Here is a 21,862-nt window from a genome sequence, read left to right as displayed (position 1 = left end):
TCGGTCAGTCAACAACGTGACCGGTCATTCAACCTATTTAATTTTTTTTATTTATATAACTATATAACTTATATATTATAAAGTTATTATTAAAAAAACAAAACATTTATGTTATAAATAATTTCAATATATAATTAAATTAATTAAAAAAATAAAAAATAAAAAATTAGTTCAAATTAAGGAAGAAAGTTGAAGCTGACAGACAAATATACACCCCCACAAACTCGTTCAATGTCGTCAATGACAAGGACCAATTTCAGCAAAAAAATTATTGATCTTGAGAATAGGATTATTAGCCATTCCAATGATTTTAACCAAAAATTAGTCGATCTCAAGAGTAAGGTTACTGGACATTCCAACGACATCAAGAAGCTTCAAGATACGACAAATCGGATAGAACAACAGCTCGGGCAACCATATCAAATCCGAAATGAATCATAATCAGGCAATGACAATGTTGACCGTTATGTGTGACAAGATGAAGATTACACCCGAACAACTATTCCAGGATGATGGAGGTAATCAACAGCACAATTCATCATATTCAACAAATTCAGCAGATTCTCATGAAAAAACTGAGTCTCCAAAAAATGCATCCACACACCATCAAGAAAATAGTAACGCGACTTTTCAAAATAAGCAGCTCTGGAATTCATTCACCAATCAATACCCTCTTTTCACTCCATCGTTAGTGACGTATCAACGAAGAGCAAAAATCAAGCTACCCAAGTTTGACGATAACGAAAAATGCAGCGTTGTGTGGCTGAATAAAGCAGAAGAATATTTCAAGATTTACGATATTGACAATGATAACGAAAGATTAGGTACGCTTCCATGAAAATGGAAGGCGAAGCATATAATTGGTATATGTGGTGGAAGAAGACAACACTCGCTATCAGTTGGAGAAAATTTAAGGATGCGTTCTTTAAAAGATTCCAAGGTATCAAGGAAGAAGAGTTCTTTTCAACATTCATCAAGTTGCGACAAAAAGGAGATGTGAATGAATACACTCGAGAATGGGGAACCTTAGCAACACGAGTACCTAGGTTATCAAAATCTTGTCTAATTCAATCACACATCTCCAGACTTAAAACTCATCTACGAGTAGAACTTGAACTTCATGAAATTACGTCGATAGAAGTAGCAAGACAAAAAGCAAAAGCTGCTGAAAAGAAATTTGAAAAGATACTATGGTCAAAACCGAAAAAAGTATATTCGTGACGAAGAATTACCCAATCTGTGAATACGGATAATACAAGATATGTTCCACCACATCTTCGTGAAGGCAAAAAATCTAACGTGGAAATGCAAAGGATGAAAGAAGGCAAGTGCAAACGTTGTGGCGAAAAGTGGGACCCTAAACATAGGTGTGCTAAAGGAAAAGAGACAAGGAACCTATATAATTGTGAAGCAACTAATGATTCAAACAGTGATGAATCAGACATAGAAGGAATAGAAGATGCCTCAGAATTCTCTCCAGAATTAGATGACGGAAGCATTCTGCAAGTGTCATTATCGGCTATGACAGGTATATCACAACCCCAGACTTTAAAATTAAAAGGACATATAAAGAAGAACAACGTAGTGGTTCTCATCGACTCCGGTAGCACCCACAATTTTTTAGACTCAACCATGGCAAACAGAGTCAACATTTTCACATTTCCCATGGCCAACATGAAGGTGATGGTAGCCGATGGTAAGAAGATTGAAAAGGTAGGGGAATGCCACAAGGTCAAATTGCAGATTCAAGACTTTAATTTAGAATCTTCGTTCTACATTGTACCATTAGGAGGAGTAGATGTGGTCTTAGGTATCCAATGGCTACGAACCCTAGGCACTTACTCTGCCAACCATCAAGAGAAGTTTATAAGCTTTAATTGGGAAGGTCAGAGGTACAAGTTATACGGATTCCAAGCACTACAAAATCAAATTGTGTCATCATCCCAGATGATGAAAATGATTCGAAAAGGAGCACCAGCTTATGTAGTACAATGTCACCAATTAGAAATGTTATCTGCAAAAGTGATCAGCAAAGAGTCACTAGAAGTAAAGGAGCTAATTCAGAAGCATGAAAAAGTATTCCAATACTTGCCCATGAAAATGCCTCCTAACAGGGAAATCAAGCATACAATATAAGTCAAAGCAGGATCAGACCCCATCAACATCAAATCATATTGATATCCACATCACCAAAAGACTGAAATTGAGAGATTAATCCAAGACCTTTTAACATGTGGGATCATCTCGAAAAGTATCTATATGTTGCTCCAGTGGTACTAGAAAGGAAGAAGGATGGATCATCCAGGCTATGCATTGATTATAGAGGATTAAACAAAATAACGATTAAAAACAAATTCCCAATTCCCTTTATCGATGAAATGTTGGATGAACTACATGGCGCAAAATATTTCTCAAAATTGGACTTAAGGTCAGGCTATTACAATATCAGAATCAGGTTGGACATACCAAAAACTATGTTCCAAACAGACGAAGGTCGATACGTATTTAAAGTAATGCCCTTTGGGTTAACCAATGCACCAACAACATTCCAAGCCACTATGAATGAGTTATTCCGTCCATATCTTAGGAAGTTTGTATTAGTATTCTTTGATGATATTTTAATTTACAGTAAAACTTGGAAGGAGCACCTACAACATCTGGATAAAGTTCTTACACAATTGGAAGAGCATCAGTTCTACGCCAAGAAATCCAAATGCACCTTTGGGAAGGAATAAGTAGAATATCTCGGACACATAATATCCCAGGAAGGAATAAAAGTGGACCCTAATAAAATCAAGGCTATAAAGGAATGGATCAAACCTGTTACTATATCCAAGCTAAGAGGGTTCTTAGGATTGACTGGATATTACCAAAGATTTATTAAAAACTATGCACATATAACTGCACCGCTAACAAACCTTTTAAAGAATAATTCATTTCAATGGAATGAGAAAGCAAGAAGGGGTTTTGCAAAATTGAAGGAAGTTATGTCTAACGCCTCGGTATTGGCAACTTCAGATTTCTCTAAACCATTTATCATTCAGTGTGATGCTTCCGGGTTCGATATAGGTGCAGTGTTAATGCAAGAAGGGCATCCAATATCTTTTGAAAGCAAGAAGCACAATAAACGAGAATGTCTTAGGTCCACATACAACACGAAATGCTCGCTATTATGCACGCATTGGCCAAGTGGAGACAATATCTTTTGGGAAGTAAGTTGTCCATTCAAATAAACCATAACAGTCTCTAGCACCTCCTTCAACAAAAACACTTTCCGAAGAACAACAAAAATGGATTGAAAAATTGTCGCCTTTGACATGGTGATACTACATAAAAAGAGAAAAGACAATGTAGTAGCAGATGCCCTATCCAGGAAGGACGAAGAACCAACATTACTTGTAGTCTCAGTTGTTGTTCCTGAATGCCTTAATGAGATTCGAAGTGAGTATGCCAAGGATCCAGAAATAACTGCGTTAATCAATAACCTTCCAAACAACTCAAAATTTGAATGGAAGAATGATATTCTATGGTACAAAGGAAGAATCTATCTGAATTCAAACTCCAAGTTTAAATCCAAGACACTCAAGGAGTCACATGATTCACTATCAGTCGGACATGTAGGATTTTTTAAAACTTACTACAATGCACGTCAATCATTCTTTTGGAAAGGGATGAGTCGCTATATTCAGAGATATGTAGCAGAATGTGACAAATGTCAAAGAAATAAAAGTGAAAATATTATGACACCTGGATTACTTCACCCCTTAAACATTCCAAATCAGAAATAGGAAGAAATATCAATGGACTTTATTGAGGGATTACCTGTATCTAAGGATAAGATTTTCGTACTAGTCGACAAACTCACCAATTATGCTCACTTTATTGCAATGAAGAAATCAAACTCAGCTAAACAAATCACTGAGAAATTTTGCAAAACTATTTATAAATTACACGGTTTTCTGAAAGTCATTGTGAGTGATAGAGATGCCAAATTTAAGGGTAATTTTTGGAAGGAATTGTTCAACCATATACGAACCTACCTAAATATGAGTTTCGCTTACCGCCCTCATACAGATGGACAAACGAAGGTTGTCAATAAATGTTTGGAAGCCGACCTACGTTGTTACGCTACAAAAAAACAAAATAAGTGGGTTTAGTGGTTGCATCTTGCTAAATGGTGGTATAATTCTACTTATCATACATCAGCAAAAATGACTCTATTCCAAGCTTTGTATGGGTACAAACCTCTGAAATGGAAGGATCTAGCGATTGTCCAGACAAATCTACCAACTGTTAAAAACCAACGAGAAGAAACCCAAAAAGTCATCCAAACCCTAAAAGAAAATTTAAATAATGCAAGAAACCGTATGAAGCAACAAGCTGACCAAAACAGAACCGAGAGAAAATTTGAAGTTGGAGAATGGGTATTTGTCAAGCCCCAACCATACAAACAGTTGTCCTTGAAAAAAAAGGAAAAAATAAATTGGCACTGAAGTTCTATGGACGATAACGGATCAACAAAAAGATTAGTCAAGTTGCATATGGTTTAAGCCTTCCGAATAAAAGTCGCATTCACGTCTTCCATGTATCCTGCCTTAAAAGGGCACTAGGCAACCATCAATCAGCACAAACAACGCTTCCATCCTTAGATGATGAAGGAATGGTCATTTTAGAACCAGAAGGTATCATATCCACCAAAGAAAAGAAGCTTCGATCTCGAGTAATCAAGAAATACTTGATCAAGTGGAAGGACTTACCAGAAGAAGAAGTTTCTTGGGAGACCAGAAGAAGAAGTTTCATTACGTATGCTTTGAGGACAAAGTATTTTTTGGGAGAAAGACAATGTTATATAAAAATTAGTTAATTAGTAGTTATTAGGCAAAGAGCATGACCAAAGATCATGCCCATTCACCAAGAGGCACCCCAGGCAGTCTAAAGCCAGGGGCCTCCCACAAATTGTAATCATCCTCTATATGTTTAATAATAAAAATATGAATTTGCTGAATATCTAAGTTGTTTGTGCCAATGCCTAAGGGTCTGCGCAAACACTGTGTAGAAGCCTGCGTAGAGGGTCCAGGAGGATGAGTTTTCCGAGGCAAAGTTCTGTCGGGGTTGCTTGTGGAGGAAGGGAATTTCCCTTAGATAATCTTGGCCAGATTTTCTTGTTGTGGATTGTCAGTTTTCAGGCATCCAGATTGTACTCAGAATTTCACTGCTGCATAATAAGCTGTTTCACCAGTTTTCTCAAGTTGGGTTTTTCTGGGGACTTTTGTCCAACAATAATTGTGTGAATTTGATGTGTGCGCTAGCATTTCTCAGTTTCCAGCACTATTTTCTTCCACAGCTTATTTGTGAAGATTGCAATGTGAATTATTTGTTATTTGACGTAGCAAATAAATTGTTAAATTAAATTAAGTAGTAGAAAAATAATTTCCAATTGCTGCAATAGGATTTCAGTATTGAAATTTTCACAACTCCTTGAGTTCAAGCTATTGTCTTCTATGTGCAATCATGCTGCAGGGATTTTGTTTGTCATTATTATGCACTTATTTTCAATTTTACTTTCACCTAGGGTGCATATTCTTTTCTACTTTTCCATCCAATTGCTGTTGCAATTTTGGTTAAGAAACTAATCTCAACCCTCCACAATTTAATTCATAGATTAATCACTGTTCCTGAGTTTCAGGGGCTCAGAGGGCAGCTTAAGTGTGCAAATTATTTCAGTTCCATATGCAGATTTTATAAACAGCAGACACACATCCTGGGGACACCACCCTGTAGCTGGAAAAGCACCAGGCTGAATGTAGAAGTATCTAATACTGACAGGAATAGATCACCCATAGTTGTCACACTGATCTGTTCGTCTTCTTAGGCAGATTTGAGCATTAACAAGAGTGCTCTCTGGAAGAGAAGCTGGAAGATAATCTGGACTGTGTACTATGCTGATACATTGACAAGATCACCTGCCCCTGAGTCCTGGGTAGTCTCACCTGAAGTGATAGAAGGCATGGGAAGTTCAGAAAATGGGGCACGTGGCACAATTCCACTTTCAGCATCACCTAAAGAAAAATCGTCTTCCCTTCCCTTTGTCTCAAAAATGAAATAAAGTTGGGAATCAGCATTGGTTCCGAGGCAAATTTTCCAGTGGAATATGCACAAGGGGAAGATGTGCACGTAGAGAAAATAAAATATATTTAGGAACTAGAATTACACTAGATCCTAGTTCTACAGAATTGGAATAAATGCAATTCTAAGTGGCACCCTTGAAAGATGAAAGTGAAATGTCAAAGACATCAGATGTCAGCCATAAGCAACATAGTTGGCACTGTTATTATTTCCCCCTTCTTATAGTGAAAGATATCACACCTGTACTGTTCAGGATCCTCTTTCAATGCATATATGTACGCTCTGAAGATTGCTTCGCGGTCACCATCACTGGGGTATCCATCCATAAGTTGGTCATAGACACTGACAAAACCTAGTGCAAATACTGCATCATACTGATATGTCCTCTTGTAACGCATCAGGTGTTGCTGTACTATTAACTCTTGTATAACATTGTTGTATATGCTGGGAATAGGCCTTTTATATGCTTTTATGAATGCTGACTTGGTATCTGCAACTGTAGGAATGTCTGCAAAGTTATAAAATGGTTGAATACATTAGCAACTAATATATTGTTTTTTGAATGCAAACAAAATATCAATAATTTCTTATGAAGAAATATGAGAAATTGTGTTAATGTCCACGAGTTAACAAAGGTAATTGATTAGATTAGGTATTGCATCATATAGAATACATCAACGAAGTGTATGAGGCATCCATAAGCATAACATAAAGAAAAGTTTATGTTTAGTAGTTTAAAGAATGTGTATATTCTATGTAAGTAATCAAGTGCATCACGTTCTCTCCAAATCTGCCAAAATTCAGGATCTGTTGTCTACTGGACATAGTCAAAGGGTGGTGTACAAGAGATAAAAGTAACATCCAAGATCTATGAGAGTTATTTCTACTAATGACTGTAATGGAGGTAATACTTAGGACATGATAGAATGGAATCGGAATGTTTTCTGGAAAAACTAGCTCCCTATTAGTTACTCACATCTAGCCCACACCTGAAAAGAATGAAAGAAAATATAACAAGCTTCACAGATGACCAAAAGCAAATGGGGGCTAGAAAAATATAGCATCGTGTGCAATGCACAAAGAGTGTGTAGGGCATCTCCAATTTAAGTAAATCACCTAAAACAAGGACAAACGTTATGTTGTAAAGGTAAATCCTATAATAAAAATATGAGGTAAATCAGTTCTGGATCATTTGGACTCTAGATATCCTCACAAACTTCTACATCCTCTCCCAAAACCTATTAAAGAATGTTATCTTCAGTATCTGAGGCCATGTTGCTATCTTTCTCAATCCTTTAAGGGTAACCTGATGCACGTTCATGAAACAAAGTACTCATGTAGCCCTAATAACCAAAGGAGTTAAGTTATCTCTTCTAGCATCCACCCCAACCTATCAAACAAATGTGTCAAGCTTGTAATAATGAAGCTATTGTTAGATTTATTGTATGTGGCTCTCTCACCTTCTAATAAATTTCCTAGAATGATACATTTATTATCTAATGTCTCTCGAAAAGATGGTCCTCTATACAAGCAATATTACCTCTCTCTAGTCTCATAATAGATAAGATAAGGTAACTTTATAAACGTCCAATGAATGACCACAAAAGTTGGTCAAAATATTAAATGTTCCCTAGGCTTTCCTATAAAATTAAGTTTACAAATACACATCTAGCAAGTAGCTAAAGGAGTTGTGTTAGGTAAACTTGACTTGGTGAAAGAGTCAAAGTTGCTCAATCAAATAGTGGTGGTTTCGAGCACATGGTTTTGCTTGCCCATGGTTTCATACCCATGGATTGCATGTAATAAGTCTTTAAAAGGCTTGGGAAGACTTCATTGTAATAGGCTAGGTGTTGGAAAAATTGTCATTGATGTCAAAGGGTAAATGTGCCAGCATTTGTTTGGTGATTTGCATGAGCCATGCACAAATCAAGTGAAATTGGTTACAAGGATCCTCTAGATTGGTAGCCCTTGTCACACCATTTCGTTTGATAGGTGGCACGCCTTGTGGGTGCTCATGGTTCGAGAGATATTATTTTTTTTTAAGGTTGATGCCCCAAAGTTGGGTTTAGCACCAACACTTTTGCCCTATGTTGCAGGAAACACCAAATTTAGTGGCGTACCAGTACCCGGGACAGCCCGAAACACCGAAACTTCATTGAAACTCTGCCGAAACGCCACCGGTCGTACCGTACAGCGTTTCGGGATTTCGAAACACTAGACGATACGGTCAACGATGTTTCGGCGGAGTTTCAGCCACAACAGGCCGAGTTTTAGCGACCAAAAAGAAAAATGGAAATTTTTTTGGGCCTTTTTCGCCATCTCAAGGAGTGGAAAGAGGGCGTGGGCTCCATCTAACACCAAAACACACTAATAAACTAATTTTTATGTGGTTGTTAGCTAAATTTAGTAAAAAAAATTACAAATGGAATTCTCTAGAAACCCTATGAGCCTCTTCTTTTCTTTTAAAAGACACTTCATTCACTCATTTCTCACACATTGTGGACCTCATAAAGAATGGGATGTGGATGCAGAATGTCCAAATTTAGAGCTCTCTTTCTGCTCTTGATATTTGTGCCAGTGGTGATGCAAGTGCAACTGGAAGCACTAGTAGAGTTGCCTCTTCTACTGAACAAGCATCTTGTTCTATCTTTGTTGATGAGGATGAGGATTTTTATTAGTAATGATATGTTAATATAGCCATGATTGTCTTTAGTTCACGTTTTATTTCAGTTTTAGCACATATAGGCTCAGATGTAAAAGCTAATTTTGGAGTCTTGAATGTAAAGCCTCATCTATAAAGGCTAATTTTGGATATTTGCATCATGTAATCATCTGTTGGAGTTAATATAAATTTGGATTTCCTTCTAAAATTCCTTTTATATATCTCATTAGTTCTTTTCTTGCAAAATAATGTGTTATAATTTATTTTATATATATATATACAATGTTTCGGTCACGTTTCAAGCAGTCGCCATTTCGGAAACTTCTAGACGTTTCGATGTTTCGTGCAACTTAGCTTTTGCCCCAAAGGTTAATGATCTTAAAACTTTATTGCTTCCCTAAAAGAAGATCAAAATTATATTTAGATAGGCCTACAATCATGTATCCTAATCTACCTTGAAAAGAGAATCTATGAAAGACAAAAAAACTTTGAAGTGCTCTAAGTCCCTTCTAAACAAGACAGCTCTCTTCCTTCAGGTCAACTCCTAACAAAGGTTCCCTTTGGAGAGTACAAGCTCATTAATTAACAGAACAGGATATTTTATTAATGATTGAATGATGATGTTACAAAGAAAGGCCCTGGCTTATATACTACCTCGAGTGCCTCTTGGTGAAAGGGCATGATCTTCTGATCGTGCCCTTTTGCCTGAATAATCTAAAATTACAAAAAAAAATTCTTTTTTACATAACATTGCCTTCCTCTCGAAAAGATGCTTTGTCCTCAAAGCATACATAATGATGGATGTTGTTGACAAAATGCTTTGTCTCTAAGGAAGCTTCTTCTTCTGGTAGGTCTTTCCACTTAATCAAGTATTCTTTAATTACTCGTGATCACAACTTCTTTTCCCTGTTGGAGATAATACCTTCTGGTTCTAAAATGATCTTCCCTTCATCACCCAATGTCGGAAGTGCTATTTGTGCCACTTGGTGTTTGCCAAGTTTTTTTTTAAGGCAAGATACATGATCTTAAAACTTTATTGCTGCCCTAAAAGAACATTAAAATTATATTTTAAATAGGCCTACATGTTGATTTGGGTAGCATCGGATGTGCTCTAGCCTTGATTTTGTTGGAGAGGCTAAGGCACATGAGATCTCCAAGACACAGAAATCGTTTGGAGAAATTCCACCCGGATGAGCAGTTATTAAAATAATTAATATTTTTAATGGGTTCCTAAGTCTAAACTTAGGAAAATAAAAAAATTAATGGGTATTAATAAAGATAAGGGTGAGAAGCTTCCAAGAGACGAGGATCAAGTCTGTTTTAATCTTAGTCATTGATTAGAGACTTAATCTCGGTCGTTGATTCATCAACTGGAAAAGTATAAGAGAAGACTTGAGGATCATTTGGAGACGCACCAACAGATACTTAGTATCCCAAGGAAAATTGATTCTCAAAGAGAAGGAGATCGATTTCAGACGGAGAGTTACAGGATGGAGGAAGAGGAGGGCAGCAGCAGCAGTCAGTGACTGAGGAGGAGGTGACGCAGGGGTATTGAGAGACAGCGCAGAGGCAGACGCAATCCAGGGGAGACACAGCCCTTATGCAACCTGACGCATAGGGATGCATAACCACGCAGAATGACGCAGAAGTGGGAGAAGGGTCTCTAGGGTGTCAGAAAGTTTCCAGGGGAAAGTCTCAGGTGTTTTCTCTCAGTTTCTCTGTAAAATCATTGCTCATAAAGCGATGGTTGCTGAAGATTAATAAAACCCTCATCTGTTGCACTGGTTTTCCCACATTGGGTTTTACCAAGGACAATTCTCAAAAAACAACTGTGTTGATGTGATTGGTTCTTGTGCATGTATATCGTTGTTATTTTCTCTGTATAATTATGTGATAACTACAGTAGAATTCATTTTAATGTTTGATGAAGGGATTTTGTAAATAACTTATTTTGAAGAATAAGTAGGTAAAATAAATCAATTGCTGCAGTGGAATTTCGGGTTAGAAATTTTCACATGGTATCAGAGCAGAGATCCGGCAACAGGAGAGAAGAATCGGCTATGGGTCAAGAGCATGATGCAGAGGCATCAACTCAAAGGGACTCACACAGATTTCCAGAAGAAAGCATGAGGGACATGGATCATGAATATTCTATGTTAGCTTCCAGACTCGAAGAAGAAGTCGCTTGCCTAGCAAGATCTGCCTCCTCTGAGGTTTGGTATATAGATAGTGGAGCTTCCTGGCATATGACAGAAATTCAAGAATGTTTTTCAAATTATCAAGAAGAAAGGATGAATTTTCAAATCACCATGGGAAATAAGGCAAAGTGTACCCCCGTAGGAAGAGGTATTGTAGTCTTTCAAACAGAAGCAGGAGAGCGGCTTCGAGCAACCAATGTGCTGCATGTGCCAAGATTGGGGATGAACTTACTCTTCGTATCTCAACTTCAAAACAAGGGCTATGACGTTTCTTGATTAAGGAGAAAGTTTACGTCAAACACCCGAGTTGGAAAAGGAAGGCCCAGATTGGAATCAGAAGTAACAAGTTGCATAGATTGCAGCTAGAATCTCCAATGGCACTGATAGGCAGCAATGGAGATAAAGATTTGAATGAACTATGGTACAGGAGGATGGGACACTTACACCATGGGGCTCTGAGAATTCTCAGGAAAACAGTATCAGGAGTTCTAGAATTAAGTACCGAACGAGATGATGTATGCAGAGGGTGCACTATAGGCAAGTATGCCAAAGCAGCGTTTCCCATAAGTAACAATAGAGCTCAGAGTGTTCTAGGATTGATACACTCAAACATCTGCAGACCTATGTCCACAAAAGCTCTTAGTGGTGCTAAATACATCATCACCTTCATCGATGACCATTCCCGGAAGACCTGGATATACTTTCTGAAAACCAAGGATGAGGTTTTTAGTCAATTCAAAGAGTTCAAGTCTCTAGTAGAGAATCTGACAGGAAAGAAGATAAAAGTGTTGGCTCAGATACGTTTACAAGGACTTCAACGATTTTTACGCTAGGGAAGGCATCAGAAGAGAGTGGACAGCTCCCTACAATCCGGAGCAGAATGGAGTAGTAGAAAGGAAAAACAGGACTATTTTGGAAGCAGCTAGGGCAATGTTGTATGATCAGGATATGCCCAAATTCCTATGGGCAAAAGCATTTAGCACGATAGTTTATGTCCAGAACAGGGCTCCACACAGGGCATTGGGCAAAATCACTCTAGAAAGGGTCTTCACCGGGAAGACACCTAAAGTCAGTCATTTCAGGATATTTGGGAGTTTGGTGTATTGCAGTATACCCGAAGAAAAGAGAAAGAAATTAGATCAAACTGATGAGAAAGGATATCTTGTGGGATATAGAGAAATGCTAAGGCATATAGAGTCTATCTTCCAAGGAGTAGGAAGGTAGTAGTTCGACGGGATGTAAAGTTCATTGAAGACAGAGCTTTCAGTAAATCCCGAGAAATGCATTCCAGTCAAAAGACGATCCGTTGGTTCAACCACTTCGACCAGCAGAAACTAGTACCAGCAATTCTCCTAAAGGCAAAGCTTCAGAACAGGAGGAATCTCAAGAAGAGGAAGAGTTGATAGATGTACCCACTACCAGTGGAAGAACGAGTCGGGAACTCCGACAGATTCTACAGGATGCAAAGGACTTCATTGGTGCACCCAGGAATGATAAAAGGGAGCGAAGATAGCCAGACAGATACCAGGCCTTAGTAGCTCAGGTTGGGGAACCCTCTAGTTTTCAGGAGGTCATTCAGCATCAAGTATGGGTAGATGCTATGGTGGAGGAATACAGTTCTATAATGGTCAATGATGTCTAGGAAGTGGTACCTAGGCCTCAGGACAGGTCAATGGTAGGTTCAAGATGGATCTACAAAGTCAAATATGTTGCAGACAACAATGTGGAGAAATACAAAGCCAGGTTTGTGGCTAAGGGGTATGCTCAAAAGGAAGGGATAGACTACGAAGAAACCTTCAACCCAGTAGCCAGGTATACTTCTATTAGAACCGTGATATCCCTTGCAGCACAGATCGGGTGGGAGATTCACCAGATGGATGTCAAGACGACGTTCTTGAACGGGGTGATTAAAGGAAAACTATACATTGAGAAGCCAGAGGGTTTTGAGACACATGAGAATAAATCTCATGTAAGCATATTAAAGAAAGCCTTGTATGGGCTTAAATAGGCACTTAGAGCATGGTACGGTTGAATTGATGGCTACTTGCAAAAGATGAGGTTCGTCAAGAGTGACGCATATCCTCATCTCTACTATCTTGTCGTAGAGAATGAGCCTATAATCCTGGTGTTATATGTGGATGATCTTTTCCTAACAGGATCATCCAGGCTCATCAAAGACTACAAGAAGAACCTAGCCACAAAATTCGACATGAAAGATTTGGGACAGACGCATTATTTCATGGGTTGGAAGTTTGGCAGCAGAAGCGTGAGATCTTCCTTGGACAAGGGAGATATGCTACAAAGACCTTAAAGAGATTCAGGAAGCAGGACTATAGACCTATTGCTACTCCAATGATCACCAACTGGAAGAAGTTTGATGCATCAAAAGATAAAGACGTTGATCCCACCTTGTACAGACAGCTTATAGGATCCCTGATGTATCCGATCAATACCAGGCTAGACATTTGTTACGCTGGCAACACCCTCAATTAGTTCATGGTGGAACCCAAGAGGGCGCACTGGGCAGCAGCCAAACATGTTCTCAGGTATATATAAGGAACAGTCGAGCATGGACTATTGAATACCCAAGGCAATGACATCAGGCTGAGTGGGTTCACTGACACAATTTGTGATGGAAGTTCAATAGATCGGAAATGTACAACTAGGTATTGTTTCAACAATGGATCAAGAATGACCTCCTAGTGTAGTAGAAAATAGAAATTCGTGGCTCTGAGCTCAGCTGAAGCAGAATATATGGCAACTAGCACAGCTTCGTGCGAAGCCATATGGCTTAGGAAATTGCTTGTGAATCTATTCAAGAGAAGGATGGAACTGACCAGGATTTTGTGTGATAATCACAATTGCATCAAGCTCTTTGAGAATCTAGTATTTCATGATCGATCGAAGCACATTGATATCAGGTGTCACTTTGTCAGAGACTATGTCCAATGAGGGGCAGTACAATTCAGGTACACTCCTACAAGAGAACAGGTGACAGACATCCTCACCAAGGCTCTAGGAAGAACAAAGTTTGATTATTTCAAGGAGAAGATGGGGATGGTGAAGAATCCATTTCAGTAACAGAAACAGATAAGTATCTAGGGTTGCAGTGCAGCAATAAGCAGTGGCAGTGCTATGGGCAGCATGATGCAACATGTTGAGAGGAAGCTGCAATACACATATAGCAGTGGCAGTGGCAGTGTCATGGGCAGCAGTACAAGAAGCAACAATGCAGTGGATGTGGCGCAACAGGCCAAGCATCAGCACAAACGACCGATGCGGAAGATCACTGTGATGCTTCTATGGTAAAACATTGCTAGAGCACATTCCTCGCTAAGAGGGAGTGTTGATTTTGGGTAGCATCGGATGTGCCCTAGCCTTGAAATTTGGTGGAGAGGCTACGGCACATGAGGTTTCCAAGACCCAGAAATCGTTTGGAGAAATTCCACCCGAATGAGGAGTTATTAAAATAATTAATATTTTTAATGGGTTCCTAAGTCTAAACTTAGGAAAATAAAAATATTAATGGGTATTAATAAAGATAAGGGTGAAAAGCTTCCAAGAGACGAGGATCAAGTCTATTTTAATCTTAGCCGTTGATTAGAGACTTAATCTCGGTCGTTGATTCATCAACAAGAAAAGTATAAGAGAAGACTTGAGGATCATTTGGAGACACACCAGCAGATACTCAGTATCCCAAGGAAAATCGATTCTCAAAGAGAAGAAGATCAATTTCAGAGGGAGAGTTGCAAGATGGAGGAAGAGGAGGGCATCAGCAGCAGTCAGTGACTGAGGAGGTGACGCAGGGGTATTGAGAGACAGTGCAGAGGGAGATGCAGTCCAACGGAGACGCAACCCTCACGCAGGCTGACGCATAGGGACGTATAACCACACAGAGTAACACAGAAGTGGGAGAAGGGTCTGCGGGGTCTCAAAAAATTTCCAGGGGAAAGTCTCATGTGTTTTCTCTCAGTTTCTCTGTAAAATCATTCTTTGTAAAGCGATTGTTGTTGAATATTAACAAAACCCTCATCTGTTGCACCGATTTTCCCACATTGGGTTTTTCCAGGGACAATTGTCCAAAAACAACTGTGTCGATGTGATTGGTTCTTATGCATGAATATTGTTGTTATTTCATCTGTGTAATTATGTGATAACTACAGTAGAATTTATTTTAATGTTTGCTGAATAACTTATTGTGAAGCATAAGTAGGTGAAATAAATCAGTTGTTGCAGTAGAATTTCGGGTTAAAAATTTTCACATGGTATCAGAGCAGAGATCCGGCAACAAGAGAGACGAATCAACTATGGGTCAGGAGCATGATGCAAAGGCATCAACTCAAAGGGACACACGTAGATTTCCAGATGAAAGCACGAGCGCCATGGATCACAATTATTATATTTTAGCTTCCAGACTGGAAGAAGTCGCTTACCTAGCAACCTCTACCTCCTCTAAGGTTTGGTATATAGATAGTGGAGCTTCCTTGCATATGACAGGAATTCGAGAATGTTTATCAAATTATCAAGAAGAAAGGATGAATTTTCAGATCACCATGGGAAATAAGGCAAAGTGTACCACCGTAAGAAGAGGTATTGTAGTCTTTCAAACCGAAGCAAGAGAGCGGCTTCGAGCAACCAATGTGTTGCATGTGCCAAGATTGCAAATGAACTTACTTTCTGTGTCTCAACTTCGAAACAAGGGCTATGACATTTTCTTGAATTAAGGAGAAAGTATATGTCAAACACCTGAGTTGGAAAAGGAAGGCCCAGATTGGAATCAAAAGTAACAAGTTGTATAGATTACAGCTAGAATCTCCAATGGCATTGATAGGCAGCAATGGAGATAAAGATTTGAATGAACTATGGCACGGGAGGATGGGACACTTACACCACGGGGCTCTGAGAATTCTCTGGAAAAAAGTATCAGGAGTTCCATAATTAAGTACCGAACGAGATGATGTATGCAGAGAGTGCGCTCTAGGCAAGTATGCCAAAGCAGCATTTCCCAGAAGTAACAATAGAGCTCAGAGTGTTCTAGGATTGATACAATAAAACATTTGCGGACCTATGTCCACAAAATCTCTTAGTGGTGCCAAATACTTCGTCACCTTCATGGATGACCATTCCACGAAGGCTTGGATATACTTTCTGAAAACCAAGGATGAGGTTTTTGGTCGATTCAAAGAGTTCAAGGCTCTAGTAGAGAATCTGACAGGAACGAAGATAAAAGTGTTGCGCTCAGACAATGGTGGAGAGTACGTTGACAAGGACTTCACCGATTTTTGCGCTAGGGAAGGCATCAGAAGAGAGTGGACAGCTCCCTACAATCCGGAGAAGAATGGAGTAGTAGAAAGGAAAAACAGGACTATTCTGGAAGCAGCTAGGGCAATGTTGTATGATCAGGATATGCCCAAATTCCTGTGGGCAGAAGCATTCAACACGGTAGTTTATGTCCAGAACAGGACTCCACATAGGGCATTGGGCAAAATCACTCCGGAAAGGGTCTTCACCAGGAAGACACCTAAAGTCAATCATTTCAAGATATTTGGGAGTTTGGCATATTGTCGTATACCCGAAGAAAAGAAAAAGAAATTAGAACAAACAGTTGAGAAAGGATATATTGTGGGATATAGAGAGAATGCTAAGGCATATAGAGTTTATCTTCCAGGGAGTAGGAAGGTAGTAGTTCGGCGAGATGTAAAGTTCATGGAGGACAGAGCTTTCAAGAAATCCCGAGAAATGCCTTCCGAGGAGCAGTCAAAAGACGATCCGTTGGTCCAACCACTTCGACCAGCAGAAACTAGTACCAACAATTCTCCTAAATGCAAAGCTTCAGAACAAGAAGAATCTCAAGAAGAGGAAGAGTTGATAGATGTACCCACTACTAGTGCAAGAACGAGTTGGGAACCCCGGCAGATTTTATAGGACGCAAAGGACTTCATTGGTGCACCCAGGAATGATAAAAGGGAGAGAAGACAGCTAGACAGATACCAGTCCTTAGTAGCTCAGTTTGGGGAACCCTCTAGTTTTCAAGAGGTCGTTTAGCATCAAGTATGGGTAGACGCTATGGTAGAGGAATAAAGTTCTATAATGGTCAATGATGTCTAGGAAGTGGTACCTAGGCCTCAAGACAGGTTAGAGGTAGGTTCAAGATGGATCTACAAAGTCAAATATGCTGCAGACAGCAGTGTGGAGAAATACAAAGCCAGGTTTGTGGCTAAGGGGTATGCTCAGAAGGAAGGGATAGATTGCGAAGAACCCTTTGCCCCAATAGCCAGGTATATTTCTATTAGAATCGTGATATCCCTTGCAACATAGATTGGGTGGGAGATTCATGAGATGGATGTCAATACGACATTCTTGAATGGGGTGATAAAACAAGAAGTATATATTGAACAGCCAAAGGGTTTTGAGACACATGACAATAAGTCTCATGCATGCAGATTAAAGAAAGCCTTTTATGGGCTTAAACAGGCACTTAGAGCATGGTACGGTTGAATTGATGGCTACTTGCAGAAGATGGGGTTCGTCAAGAGTGACGCAAATCCTAATGTCTACTATCTTGTCATAAAGAATGAGCCTCTAATCCTGGTGTTATATGTGTAGAAATTTCTGTTTTCCCACCCCGGTTTTCAGTTTCTCCTTATTTCTCCCATATAGTTAAATGCCCTTTCCCATAACCATACATTTAACAAGCTGAAAAAAATAAATTTGCTGAAAACACAAATTCTGGAAATTTTACAGAATGCTGGAAATTGCAGAATAAAAATCAGCAGTAATAAACAGCCATTAAAACACATTTAAACACTGAGATTTTTGGTCAATGTGACCCTGGAAAAACCCCCTACAACTCTTGGGGAAAACCAGTTTGAGAGCTCTTCTTTATTTCTGAAAATTGCCTTTTACAGTGAGAAATTTTCAGCAAAAAATCAGCAAGCAAATTTACAACTTAACTCTTTTTCCATGCTTCACAACAAACTGGAAATTACAACAAACAGGACAGCAATAAATGATGTACAGTCTCTGTTTTGTGTGCAGAAAAATCAGCAAATTGTTCCTCGATTTTTGTGCAAAAATCTGCCTTTCACTATGTGCTGAATCAGCTGTACAAATCTGCTCAACTGCTGCCTTGGAATGTGTGCCAAGCTGTTGTCTCCTTCTCCTCCCTGCTCAGAAATCTCTCTTGCTCTCTTGCTCTCCTTCTCCCAATCTGCTCATGAAAGAATGAATGACCTTTTCCTCCTTTTCCTCCTTTAATATAACTCCAAGTGACTTTTGGGTGATCCAAGTGACTTTTGGGTGATCTCTAAATCCAATGGCTGAAATAGATTTAGATCAATGGCTGAGATTAAATGCTCATTTAAATCTCACTTTCTATTTTTTAATTCACCCCACTTTAATAAAGACCCACTTAGTCATTTATTTCCAAAGTCACTTTTCCTTTCTAATTTTTCATTGACTTTATAAAAGTTACTTTAAAATTAGACTTAGTAACTTTATCACTTAAAGTCACTTTTAAATTAGATTTAACTTTATAAAATTATAAAGTCACTTTAGGAGAAAAATTAAATTCTTTTGGACACTTTTCCCTAGGCCAAATATCAAAGCCTAAGGAAACCACCTGTCCTCCGGTACCAAATTTCAACACTCCCTCTTACCGAGGAAGGTGTTCCTCACCACACCCATCTTGTCTCTGAAGTAGACATGCTTGCCTCGTGGTAAGGCTTTGGTAAGGATATCTGCAACCTGCTCATCAGTGGAAATATACTCAAGCTTCACAACTCCCTTCTGAACATAGTCTTTGATGAAATGATATCTGATCCCGATATGCTTTGACCTGTCATGAAATACTGGATTCTCCGTGAGTTTAATGCAACTCTGATTATCACAGTAAATCACTGAAGGTCTCAACGGCTGACCAAATAAGCCAAACAACATCTTGCGAAGCCAGATGGCCTCACAACTAGCTAGACTGGCTGCCATATACTCTGCTTCCGCTGAACTCAGTGCTACTGACTGCTGCTTCCGGCTGAACCATGACACTACTGCTGAACCCAACCCAAAACAACACCCTGAAGTGCTCTTCCTATCAGAAGCACAACCTGCCCAGTCAGAATCAGTGTACCCTGCCAATCTCACTCCATCTCCCTGCCTGTAGTCCAGACCATAATCCACTGTCCCCTGCAAGTACCGCAAAATGTGTTTTGCAGCCACCTAGTGAACCTTCCTAGGCTCACACATAAACTGACTCATCGTGTTGACTGCAAAACAGATATCTGGTCTAGTGTTGACCAAATACATCAAGGAACCAATCAGCTGCCTGTACAATGTGGGATCCACCAACTCGGAATCCGAAGCATGAAGCTTCTTCCAGTTGGTGATCATCGGTGTCGACATGGGTCTACAATCCTCCATGTGGAATCTGCTAAGGATGTCCACAATATACTTCCCCTGCCCCAGGAAGAAATGCCCCTCCTGCCACACCTCCAAACCCAAAAAGTAATGCATCAAGCCGATGTCCTTCATCTCAAACTCCGCCGCAAGATCTCTCTTGCAGTGCTCTATGAGTCTCTCTGCACCTGTAATGATCAAGTCATCCACATACAGCACCAGAATGAGAGGCTCCTCACCAATCACAATAAAGTAAAGGTTCGGATCTGCCTCTCTTTGTGAAACCGATCCCCTGCAAGTATGCATCTATCCTGGAGTACCAAGCTCTGGGAGCTTGCTTCAGGCCATAAAGGGCCTTCTTCAATCTGCACACATGGGACTCCTTCGCATGCACCTCAAAGCCCTGTGGCTGCTCAATGTACACCTCCTCCTGTATGAAGCCATTGAGAAATGCGGTCTTCACATCCATCTGGTGGATCTTCCAACCCATCTCTGCTGCTATCGATATAATGGAGCGGATCGAAGTATATCGAGCCACGGGAGCGAAGGTCTCCTCATAATCAACTCCCTCTACCTGGGAGAACCCTCTAGCCACAAACCTCGCTTTGAATTTCTCAATGCTGCCATCTGCAGCATGCTTTACCTTGTAAATCCATCTGGAAGTAACCATGGATTTGCCCTCAGGCCTCGGCACGACCTCCCAAACATCATTCTTCATGATAGAAGAATACTCCTCCTGCATGGCCTCTCTCCAGACCTGCTGGCTAGCTGCCTCCTCATAGCTAGAAGGCTCAGAGTCAAGGATGTTGGTAACCATCGCCATATAACTACAAAACCTCTCAGGTGGTCTACTCTCTCTGACCGGCCTCTTCGGCTCAGCAACAGATGTGGCATCTCTCAAGGTGTCCTGAAGCCACTTGGGCTTCCTCTTCCCTGAGCGCACTTCTCCCACTGGAGAATGAAACTCCTCCTCCTCATCATCATCAGTAGCCTGAACTCCTGACTGTCTGTCTGCTGTCCTCCTGCCTGCACCTGAACCTGTAGAAGCTGAGGTACCGTGTGAACTGTCCATCAGTGGACTCCCTAGTGAACTGCTCTGTGAACTGCTCTGCATGCTGCCCGGAGCACCACCCCTCTGGCTCGATGAGCCACTGCTCACTGACGGACCTGACATCCTCATAGATGTACCTCCTGATCCTTCTGATCCCTGCCCACTGGATCCCTGCGACTGACTCAACTGCTGCTGAGGGTCTGGCTGATCCAGATACTCTAACTCCCGTGACCTCCTAAAGGCCCTGTCCTCCTCGAACTTCACATCCCGTTGGACAACAACTCTCCTCTGTGCAGGAATGTAAATCCGAAAGGCCTTTGAGGTCTCACTGTAGCCCACAAAGATACCCTTCTCTGCGGTGGGCTCTAGTTTGGTCCTCTTCTCCTTGGGTATATAGGAGTATGTTATGCATCCAAAGATATGAAGATGACCAATATCAGGCTTCTTCCCAGAGAAAGCCTCCTCCGGAGTCATGTGCCCCAAGGCACGATGCGGACTCCTGTTCTGCAAGTAAACAGCTGTGTTGCAGGCTTCTGCCCACAAGAACAATGGCAACCCCTGATCATGTAACATGGCTTTGGCAGCCCCTATGATGGATCTGTTCTTCCTCTCTGCAACTCCGTTCTGCTGGGGGTTGTAAGGAACAGTGAACTCCCTCCTAATGCCTGCCTCCGCACAATAGTCAACAAACTCTCCAAGGGTGTACTCTCCTCCATTGTCCGACCTCAAGGACTTGATCTTTCGACCTGTCTGAGTCTCCACAAGAGCTCTGAACTCCTGAAACCGCTTGAAGACCTCACTCTTGGTCTTCAAAAAATAAATCCAGGTCCTCCTGGAGTGATCATCAATGAATAACACATAGTACTCATATCCACTCAAGGAAACATGAGACATCCGACCGCTCACATCGGAATGAATCAAATCAAGTATCCCCGTCGCTCTGCTGTCACTGCTGGGAAAAGGGGATTTGGCAAACTTGCCCATCACACAACCTCTGCAAGTATCAAAGTGATCAGTACTGAAATCTGACACACCTGTAGTGATCTCCTGCAATGTCCTCAAGGCTCCATGATACATATGTCCCATCCTGCGGTGCCAAATCTCACACAGCTCAAAACTGCTAGCTCTGCTGTCGGTACTACTGCTCAATGCCAAAAGGGGTTGGAATGCAAACTTGTACACCTTTGCATGGCGTACACCTATCACTCGAGATGAATCAGCTGGAGTGCCCCTGGGATACATCAACACCTGTCCTCCCCTGAACAGTACCTCATAATCTCTGTCCTCCAAAGCTGAGACGGATATGAGGTTCTTCCTCATCCCTGGCACATAAAGAACCTCTGACACCTTCAAGGGAGGTTTGGACTCCCTCTGAAATGTCATTGTCCCCACCCCGACTGCTCTAACAACTCTGTCATCACCGAGTACTACCTT

At 40.5% G+C, this 21,862-nt stretch overlaps 1 protein-coding gene across 1 annotated transcript in view; it reads right to left on the bottom strand.

Annotated features, from left to right (window-relative positions):
- PSB29 (photosystem II reaction center PSB29 protein) overlaps positions 1-21,862 on the bottom strand; it is a 188,338-nt gene that overhangs the window by 118,394 nt on the left and 48,082 nt on the right. Inside the window, exon 2 of the mRNA XM_089379847.1 lies at positions 6,367-6,634. Within this exon, the coding sequence (XP_089235973.1) occupies positions 6,367-6,634 (268 nt within the window). The remainder of the gene's footprint in view (positions 1-6,366; positions 6,635-21,862) is intronic.

This window comes from Pinus tabuliformis, chromosome J (assembly GCF_031772625.1).
Source record: "Pinus tabuliformis cultivar Carrire ecotype Pingquan chromosome J, CPIR1, whole genome shotgun sequence".
In the NCBI taxonomy this organism is placed as follows: Eukaryota; Viridiplantae; Streptophyta; class Pinopsida; order Pinales; family Pinaceae; genus Pinus; species Pinus tabuliformis.
Note: the sequence above shows the minus strand (reverse complement) of the source record. Positions and strands in the feature narration are given on the sequence as shown.